Raw genomic sequence first — 10944 nt, 5'->3', positions numbered from 1 at the left:
TCTGATATGAGTCCATTTTCTGCTGCATTAAAGTTTAATTACTAGAATAATGAAATATTACATGCATGTAACTCAAGATGGCTGAAATAAAAAATACAAACATGAACAAAACAATGCAACAGAAGAGAAATTCTCAATATTAGATTTTAAATACCAGAAGGAAATATAATGTAAATAACCAAATGATGGAAATAATTCTCGGATACTTTGCTTTAATTTCTCATTAAGAAGTGGAACAACTGATCCTCAAGGACCTCGCCTGATCCACACGTTGTTTTGATTCATACACCTTGTTATTGAGCTCGTCATGACTCATATCTGACTTATGGAGGCATGACTCATCGAAAACAGACTCGCCTTACGTCTTTTGTTTCTACCTACTCGCACTCTCACCAGGATGAAGTGACTTCTAAATCTACCCCAGCTAATGAAATAGGTTTGATTTACATTTCTTTCCATTGCATTTCATTTCCCATAAATATTGTTGGAAATGTTTTAGGATTTTCATGGAAATTACATTTTCAGACTTAATCTTCCACCTGTTTTTGTTTTGTGAGATCTCAATAAAAGAAGTCCTGTTTTGATTCAAAACAAAAAGGTCTGAAATCATGAAAGATTAATAAGTTCATGTGTAATAAATCCAGAATATGGCACTTTACTTTTTGCTTTAAATAAGGTAGAATTCTTTCATAATGTGTATAATCGAGCTGTAAAATAGACATGTTGGTCATGTTACCAAACTTTCTGGGGGACTATTGATCCGGTAAGTAGTACAACCGAGAGGCAAGTCAAATAATTTATCAAGTACCAATTAAAATAATACACTTTGAGGAAAAGAGGAGAAGCCAACATTACCACATGACAATGCCTATGTGGTGTTGTGTGGCACCATTCAGACACAATGCAAGGTGCTTCACAGATTAGTGCAGATTAGATACAATTTTGTTGATAATTATTGATATTTATAATTATTGTTCGAGTATATATATATATAACAGGCAGGAGTTACACAAAGCTGTAGATATAATAATCATCCGGTCATGTTATTGAAAATTAGCTTGATTTTAGCTTCTTTTCAATGATTTTGAATGTATTTAGTTTAAACTAAATAGAATTATCCCCAGAGGCAAATTGTTTTACGGCATTGCGCCACACAGAATAGAACAGTATAAGTAGAATAGAAAGTTAACATATTAAATAATAAAGAACAAAGACTGAATAAGTAATTAATAAATAATCTGTGGATTTTAGTTATTTGTAGGATTATGTCAATAAATAAATAATCATTATCAATATTGTTATTAAAAGTACAATACAATCAATATAATTAAAAAAGAAGTTGTTAAAAGTTGTTGAAGTTGGGTGTTGTCTTCAATCATCCACTCAGTGTGCGTGACGCTCACAGGAAGTGACGTATGCCCTCATTGCCATAATATATGCTGATGTCATCGCCTGCGCCAATCAGCGCGCTCCACTTTCACCACCTGCTAGGAACTGAATTCCATCATTCCAGACATTCCTGCTCCTTCCTCCTCCTCCTCCTCCTCCTCCTCCTCCTCCTCCTCCTCCTCCTCCTTTACTACCGAGTTTGTCCCGACAGCTCCGGCGCTGCTACTATTGTCTTTCCTCGTCTTGGACTCTTTTCACCCGCGGGATTTATTTTTTCCTATTACCTGTTTTTATTATCCTTATCATAATAATCTGTGGGGATTAAGGCGGACATTATCATACTGGGAGATTCCACAGTGGCGCTTGAAGGAGGTGAGTTCTGCCCAACGTGAAGTGTCTTGACAGTGTTTCGTATTTCCCTTTAACTTGTGGGAATAAACGTGCGTAAAGACTGTCAGAGCTGGAATTTAATTCACGAATGCGCGCGACACTGAGCGGGTTTCCGCACTTTTCAGCCGCATGTTTGTTTCCCTCCTGTCGTGGGAAGACTTTTAGAAACACGCGCCCCAACTCGTGTATTTGTGTATTTTCTTTACTTAATTCTTTTGCAGTGAAGCCTTCCTGGTTGCGTCTGGAGGGACCGCTGCTGTTAAGGAAGCTCTGAGTCAGTGGTTATAATTAAAGCTGCTGGTGGGAATAAAAGCGGAGACGCACTTGTTACCAGAACCTCCGGCCGAGTCGCTCCAAACCTGAAAGTTTTGGACTCCGTGCGCGCGCTGGCTCCACACGCGCGCCGCTGTCAGGGAGCGCTGGAGAAATGTTTGCATTCGTAGGAGTTACACTTTTCAGTGATAATGTCTGTTATCCGTGAGAAATGGGGGGAGGAGATATCTTAGGAATGCAGAGAGAGAGGGAGAGAGAGACTGTTTTTTCTTTTTTCTTTATTATGATCCGCAAATGCCTCCCATAGCTCAGGCCAGCCCAAAGCCTCAACATTGTGGGAGAAAAATCCCAAAAATCCTTAAACAAATTGAGAAGAAAGGTGTCAGAATATCACAGGGAGATTAGGAGTAATTGTACAAGCTGTAGTAAAAAAAACGGGCGGATTGAGAGGTTTTTGTAAAAGGGGGGGGGGTCCAGGACAAAGGGGGCACCAAGAGTTAAACTGGAGGAGTGAGAAAACACGCTGAGGTGTAAATTGATGTTTCTCTCTACAGGAATTCATTGAAATACCTGAAACTGTAAGAGATTTCAAGTTTTGTAAACATCATCATACATTGTTTATCTGATAAATCTGATAGAAAGTGTAAAACTGACCAGAATGGGGTTTATTTCTGTGCAGGAATATTAAGAAACTACTTTACTACAATATAATAATTGCATGTTCAAATATAAACATGAAAGATGACACATTAGATATAGTTGGGATACGTTCCCTGTTAGGTTTCACATGTATCATTAGAAAGTAAGAAAAATGGGAATGACATGATAATAACATTAATAATATTACATGAGAAGTTTAAATATACATTTCTTGCAATCTAAAATCAGAAAATACCTCAAACTCTACACCTATCCCAGGTGATTGTTGAAGGGTGTGTTTGCCTCAAGGTCAGAGGCGTGAGTTTGGATTAGACGTTTGCTGGTTCGACTCCTGCTGCTGGTGAGTCAAAAACTCCCAGAACAACTTCCTCAACAGTTCAGGATCCGTCCTGAAGACGATCCTGGAGGAGTTCAACCTGGACGGGTCCCCCGTCCATCACGTACAATGATAGAGCAGCCATGTTGACCTCAAATACAACACCAAGAGAAAAAAACCCCACACTTCTTCAAATCTGGTCCAAATCAACCTTCTTTAACTAAAGTATTACATTAATTGTTTATTCTTAAATAATTAGTCTTCACATCTTCTCCCTTTACTTCTTCAGCACGCCCACAAAAAGAAAAATGAATGACAGGCTGTTTAGGAGGGAGTATTATCTGGTAATACAATCAGTTACAAGCAGTTCATCACTGACTTGTATGTTGAATATTTTCCTTACAGTACATATAACAATGGTGCAGGTAGTATGTACACTGTATATTTTTTTTGAATTTTTACACTGACAGCAACTTATTTTATATGATAAAAACCTTAGTTATACATTGAGACAGTTGGTGATTTCATTAGGATTGTTTACATATATAATCTTTTTTAATTTTTTTTACAATTTAACTGACAAAGTACTAAAGGACTAAAACAGTAAATCTAAACATGCTAAACAATAAACTCACCTGTTAATTAGGTGTCTTTGCAGCTATAATGTTTTCCATTTAAACTGTGAGTGAACATAAAGAAACAACCCATTTTCCGTAAATTGTTTATCTTATGTTCAGGAGAAATGGCAAAATAAAAAAATCTCTACAGTTGAGTGGATTTTGGATGATCGGTGTAAAATCCCCTTCGTGTCCACAGAAGAGCTGCAGTCTCGTGGTCTGAGCACATTTACTGCCAATATCTCACTGATCGCACATTAAACTGTGGAAACACTGGAAATATTGTTCGGCACAGCGCGGAACCAAATAACGGCAATGAAGATAAAAGAGGCCGGACATGGAATCAGATTTATGTGCGTGAACGTGTTGCCCCAGTGCATGCTGGGAGGCGTTCGGTCACATGATCGGCAGCTTTCCGGCCATTTGTCACGTCAGTTCGCCCGCGGTGAAAGAAGTTGATATCGTCTCGTCACTCCTCAAACTGCTCGAAAAGAAAAGCGTTGGTCAGATGAATGAGGGAGAAGCCTTTAATATTCTCTTATTCTCAATGTGTTGAGTTTAAAGTATGTGATGAGGAATGGTCACTTTATGTGGATTTAGTTGAAGCTTTATTGCCGATATTGTTGATTCAGTATCACATGATGGACGATGAGCCAGTTTTCCAGTTTCTTTGATAAAGGACATCCACCACTATGCATGACTCGGCCATTCAGGCTCTACAAATTTAAAATGACTTTATTTTCAATATCAAACTGAGACTAAATCACAAAAATTGCATGATTAGCAAATTCCCATTAATTAAACCGATTCACTTTTAGCCATAGTCAGCAGGGATCAGCTGAAGCTCCCCGAGTTGGATAACATGGATTCATTTTAGATTTGAATATTCAGTTGTGCATGGAGACTTTTAAAGCTTCTTTCAGAGGTGATCACTTCCCGATATTATAATTAAACTTTTTAATCTGCTTTCATTTTTGTGGAGTTATAACGCTGAATGTGAGAAATGTTAATGGAATAGTAATCTAATGCCCGTAATTAATGCTTTGGAATTAAGAATCCAGTTGTTTTAAGGCATTTTTAGTGAAGCTCAATATGAGATATTTTGTAGTTTCATGTTGTTGTCATATTGATGGCTCGTCCTGGACTCTGATTTTTCCTTTTATGACTCAAACAAACAAACAAATGAATCAAATCCGACAAACTCGGAGCTCCTAGTGAACACTGAGACGTTCTGACATTTTGCCCTCTGCTCTGTCTGACAGGCGTTGCAGCATGGAGACACCACTGGATGTCCTGTCAAGAGCAGCATCATTTGTTCATGCCAATGAAGAAGAGAGTAAGTTTTGTTTTCAGCCTCTCTCTCTCTCTCTCTCTCTCTCTCTCTCTCTCTCTCTCTCTCTCTGTCTCCCTCCTTCTGCTCAGACTCTGAAAGAAGGTGGTGCTGCGTGGACAAAGGATTTGCATGATTAGAGTTCCAGTTACATACAGATGAAGTGCAACACTATGTGCGGCCATAACCAGAGGCCCTGCTTTATGCCGCGGGACAATAGCCAGCTTTGTGCTGTATAAGCTCGCAGTTTAAGATGCAGGCAAATAAGACCAACGGCCTTCAACTGCCTTTAGCAGAGACTTTAAACGAGCTGCTTTCTTACGTTCTCCTGATTTCACTGGAGTCAGGGTGCAGCCTCCGTCACCGTCCCCAATCTATCTGCTCGTCTCCTCCGTCACCGTCATGTCGTGAAGACATTTTTCTGTCTTTTATGAGCTTCATAAAACCTCACATGGACTACACAGGGACGGATGTTGTGGACGTCCCAGGTTTTTAACAGCTCAATTAAGTCGCAGGAGCAGAAGCTGATTTTTCTAAGTTATAGATGAAGGCGTCACACTGAAACTCTTTAATCGTTTCCATCCTGAGAAGTGATTTTCCTCTTCTTGTAACCCAATGAGACTTTCCTCTGTTGCAACATGTCAGAATGTCTCTCTCGTCCCCTCTTCTTACCCCCAATCTATTCACCTCACTTCCTCGTGTCTGAGGACTTCTGGTCTCTCTAAAAAAAAAAAAAAACATTCCTTCCAAGATTAAGAAGAAATGGCCAATCCTTCTCCGCAGGATCCTTCTCCTCAATCCCTCCACCTGCAGCCCGGAGGCGGCTCACTTTACCTCTTAGCACTCAGAACAACACCTTCTTGTTTTTAATGTTTAATTCTTGATTTGTGAAGTGACTCTAGAAGTTAATCCACCAGCAGTATGAAACGTCGTCGACGGTTTCCTCCCTGGTTTGTTCTATTTTCTTTGTTTTAGTAAGATTCTGATGGTTCGTTTGGTTGGAGGTGAAGAAAACGACAATAGAAGAACCGGTGGGACGGTGGAGAGGTTTTCTTTGATTGTGACTGGAAGGTTGTTTTTTTTTATCATATGAGAAACATTTGAGGTTGTTTAGACTTCTTTATTTGGGCTGTTAGAATTGATAAACAAACTTGTGGAATAAATGGAAAGAATGACGTTTATGGATTTGCACTAAAATGCAATTGAGTGTGTACGCACATCGAAATGAAGCAGAATAACTTCTGAACAGAAAACGTCTCATACGGTGACATTTGTTAAATCTGGATATATGTGACACGTCCAAACTCACTGTCCTGGTTGACACGAGTCAAAATGTCCACGCTGCGTCCAGAGTCTGACCTGAACCTCCATCCTGTTCTTGGCGTCACAATGGTTGTTTCAGCAATATTCATTTGAAGGATTTCAAAGTATGTTTGGCACATTTGGAAGGATTATTAAGTATATTTGACACAAAAACCTGCAAGTATATTAAGGCCGACAATATTGTGTATTTTTTGTGTCTTTTATTTGGCAAACAGAGGATTTGTTGGAGCAAAATAATCAGCTTGATTTATGAGTCTAATGGCCTTCTGAAGTAAGAAAAAATATATCAATTATCAATTAGAAATAACAATATGTAAAAGTAGACTGTACAGGATTTATTTTCTCAAAAAAAATTCTGAATTCTCGTCCGTGGACGAGTCGATTGAATGTGTGGATGAGAGTATTGGTGATACTGCCACACTGTAAAATGTACTTTATAAGTAAAGTCTGTGGGTAATTCCAGGGCCGAGGGTCTAAAGACGGCGGGATGTACACGGAGATCATCACTCGTGCCTTGCGGTCTGGGAGATATCCAGACACGAGCTCGGCTGGGATCGTCCCCGGGTCACCAGCACGTTCAGCTCGCTTGCACTTCGGAGTGAAACTGCCGGGAATCTGGGCTCCCCCTCCTCCTCTGCTCCCTCGCTCCCCTGCGGTGTTTTTGTCCCCCCCCCCCCCCCCCCCCCCCCTCCGTGCTGATGTCACTTTTTGTTTGCGGGTCATCCATGGCCTCTTTGTCCAGAGACAATGCACTCGACCTGATTCCGCTATCGCGCCCGGAAAAAAAAGAGATTCGGCGTGGAGACTTCGGCCAAGCAGCCGAGGTTGTCGACCAACCAGCTGCTTCGCCGCTCCAGCTGTGATAAGAGCCGCCGGGGCGGTTAAGTAAACAGCCTCTGCACACGTGTTTGCATTGTGACGACTGTGTACAACACTTGACACCGGAGCCGGGAGAGAGGCTCGTTCACAACGGTCACGTTAACTCACGGGGACCGTGCGGGGCCTGCCGGGACCAAACTCCGTGACATTATGAAGAGCTCAATAGAAATAAAAAAACTATTTTTTACTTTTAGCTGCACTCCTGCTGATAAGACGACTGTTTCTGAGGTTTGTCACATAATTGCACAAATGCTTCCTTGAGGGAAGGAAGTGAGTGACTGCACATGAATCATGTATTAGTCTGATGTTCGGCTCCGAAAATGGAAGATTCAGCAGTCATGTTCAGAGAGCAGAGCTGTTGGCCTCGGTCCAGATTTTCAAGATGCTCCAATACGAGTGTTTATTTCAAATTAAAAGCTTTGGATCTGCCTGCTGAAACATTCCGTCAGTCTAGGTTTGCATGTTCTCCATGTAGGATTTTCTTCAGCGTTTCCAGTTTCCTCCTTCGGTTCCACTGACCTGCATTCGAGGGGTTTTGAACTCGCAGTCGGATGAAGCAACACAGAAAATGAACGAGTGCTTGTACATTTGAAATAACTGCACACAGTCTGGTATTTGTCGGGGGGTTATATAGGAGTTATCACACGGTGCGAAAATCACGAGTTGTAGAAGAAAAGACCTCCAGTCATATGATGTCTTTATATTTAAACGTCAGTAAGACTGTCCAGAATGTAAAACGTTTACGGCGCACATAAAGAAGGTGAGGGAGACCTCAGACGGCCTCCGGGGGCGGCCAATCAAACATTGAGGAGGATTATTGTTCTTCCTCACTGAGTGGGTGACTCTCCTGAGTCCACAGCGTCGGTATTGACTTGAAGGCTCCGCCTGGTCCACAACACAAGGTGGATTTCCTTTATTTGTATTTATTTACTCTGTTTCCGATTTAGTCCAACTGTCGTTCTGCTGAATCTTCCTGGAGGATCCTTTTAGTCCGTCAAGATTCAGGATGCAGCCTTAACTGAGTTTATATTTGAACATTTATATATTTTGTGGTACTTCTTAAGAAAACAAATTTCTCCAGATGAAAAAACTAAAACTATACTGGAGAGCTTTACTATAAGTTCTAATCAATTCTGCTCAACGGGAACCAATCAGGTTCTACGACTTGCTTCTTTCAATGTTTTGTCTGATAATAGTGACACTTTATTATTTCAGCACAGAGAAAGATATGCCCACAAGCGTGATATATGAGATATGAAGTGCAAGAAGGAAGTACATTTCAATATCTTTCGTCTAGATCAAAACATTTCCCACAATAAGCCTTTTTTATGAAACAAATCTTCATTTGAGTCCTAATTTGCGTTTGCCCTGTGTGGGCTGGTCGGGAAAAGGCCACGGTGCTGGATTCATCCTGAGCTGGAAGATTTCCGTGAATTCATACTCTTCTTCTAAACCGTTTTTCTAACTGTAGGACACATCGCTTTAGATTTCTGTCCCTTTTCTTTGCATGTTAGTCCTCCTCTTGCACTATTCTCCAAGTCATGAACATAACTACACGTGAATAAGTCTTTTTTTTTTTTTTAAAAACGCTTCATCCTCACTGATCTCAGGCCGAACTCGCACACATGCAGACGCTGTCAGCGAGCTCTCCTCCAGTCTGTCTGCATGCGGCACTAATCACATGCCTTCAGTCAGATGCTCCCGACCTCGGATACACCGTAATTACACTCTTACTGAGAAAGCACTGAAGTGAAGGGTGCCTTATGTCTAATGGTTGAATTTGGGGAAACGCTTAATACTTGTCATCACCCCTCCATAGCAATTTTGGTAGCAGCTTGGAAGCTCTGGCTGCGCGCTCCACCCTTCCTGGAAGCAAAACCTGTATTTGAAATCAGCCTGCAGTCGATTACAGGCTCAGCTCCAAGTACCCATCAAAAAGTTTTTGTTTGCCGCTCCAGTGTTTTCTGTAATGTGGCCTGTTGGTTTTCTTTTTTTTTTTTTTTCTTTGGTCCGTTTTTATCGTAAATCCAGCGACAGTGTCAGTCAGTGGGTTCACATTATGTCTTCCTGATCGGAGCCGGTCCTTCCAGAACGAGCCGGCGGTTTTGACGAGACGGACCTTTTGTTTCTGACAGGAACCACAACAAAAGACAAACTGCAGCCAAGAGAAGGTGGTTGGCTGAGATCTCCACAGCACCGTCTGCTCTCGCTCGGTACGCTGAGGTCCTGCTTGTTTGTTTGAAGAATACACACACACACACACACACACACACACACACACACACACACACACACACACACACACACACACACACACACACACACACACACACACACACACACACACACACACACACACACACACACACACACACACACACAATCACAGAAACCCCCTTTATTGTTATAGTTTCCATGATTTGTTCAAACACCGACAGTTTTTTTTTTATTGTGAGTCCTTGTGAATGTAGGCAAGTAGTTTGTGGAGAATAAAGACCTGAAACGCTGTTCTGTGGGACATTTTTACCAAAAGAAGAGCAGAAGATCAGAGGTCGTACCAATCCAGAGTTTGAACCACGTCGCCGGGCTTCTTCCAACCGTTTCCCCTGTAATGAATAGTCAGTCTGACCGCCTCCTTCATGGGACTTATTTTAGTCTCTCCTGTTTACAACCTCATTGTTTTTTGTCTTTGGTTCACTACCGTTGTTTATGGGTGGGAAACTTTGACCAATGTCAAAAGTTACCCGTCACCAGAGGGTAACTCTGACCGAGTACATCTGTTATTGTAGACAATTTAATGAAAAGGACAAAAGGTTTGTCTCTTCATTTTATGAAAATGCTGGCATTTTACATATTTCTGTAAACTTTCGCATGGAGTTGGAGCCAGTTGAACTGATAGCGAGTTAAACTGGGCTTTAGTTGACCGATAGTTACCTGTGAAACCAGTGATTTATTTCTGTGTATCATATGTTCACAAGCCACAAAGTACCGTATGTGCACGACACGCCACATGAGGCTGACGGCCGCCAGTTGTCTGTTCCTACCGGAGCTGAAGGAACAGATGCAGCGTGGCTGTCACACCGAGAGCTTTGCTTTACAGTTTCGCTTCAAATAATGAATATAACTGGTAATTAACGCAACAAATTACTCGTGGTCTCATTCTGCTGTGAAGATTTTATTTAAAAAATGTTCTTAAAACATAGATTTAGTGATTTAGTCTGAATACTTTCTAATTTCTTCAACTCTGTTTGAGAAACTGATGCCATTTCTATCATTACTGCTTCAGTAAGTAATTCAGAATGTTTCCCTCAGTATTTTGCTCAATATGGCAGTGAAGATTCACGTAGGGATAATCGTGGTATGACTGAACTGGATCGCATGATTTAAGGCCTGTTCACACGACAACGTTTTCAACTGAAAACTTTGGTTGTGTTTTGGGTGTTTATACGAGAACAGTGACTCTCAGTTCATGTTCTCGCGGTTTTAATACGAGTTTTAATACGGCTTGGTCGTCCGTCCATACCAATGTCCGTGTACTCCTGTTGTTAATGTTTATAGTTTTATTGTTTTCTGCTATGATGTCTGTGTGGTTTCATTACAAAAACAACCAACAGCCCCTCCTGCCCCATACCCTTTTTATTCAGTTGAAGTTTGTTTTTGTTTAATTGTAGTTTGATTGTTCAAAATGTACTATGGAAACATGGTTTTAGCTTTAAATGCACTTGATTTCTTAACGTGTGCCATGGTGGACGTAAGATCAGTTCTTC

General features: G+C 41.0%; 1 protein-coding gene across 1 annotated transcript in view; it reads left to right on the top strand.

Annotated features, from left to right (window-relative positions):
- The first annotated feature begins 1578 nt into the window (after positions 1 to 1578).
- Positions 1579 to 10944, top strand: part of vgll4b (vestigial-like family member 4b) — a 43324-nt gene continuing 33958 nt past the window's right edge. The window contains exons 1-2 of the mRNA XM_080461890.1: positions 1579 to 1761; positions 4908 to 4981. Coding sequence (XP_080318016.1) covers positions 4918 to 4981 — 64 coding nt within the window. The 5' untranslated portion in view covers positions 1579 to 1761; positions 4908 to 4917. The remainder of the gene's footprint in view (positions 1762 to 4907; positions 4982 to 10944) is intronic.

The sequence above is a fragment of the Lipophrys pholis genome (assembly GCF_963383615.2).
Source record: "Lipophrys pholis genome assembly, chromosome: 4".
Lineage (NCBI taxonomy): Eukaryota > Metazoa > Chordata > Actinopteri > Blenniiformes > Blenniidae > Lipophrys > Lipophrys pholis.
This window is presented reverse-complemented; position numbering and strand designations above follow the sequence as displayed.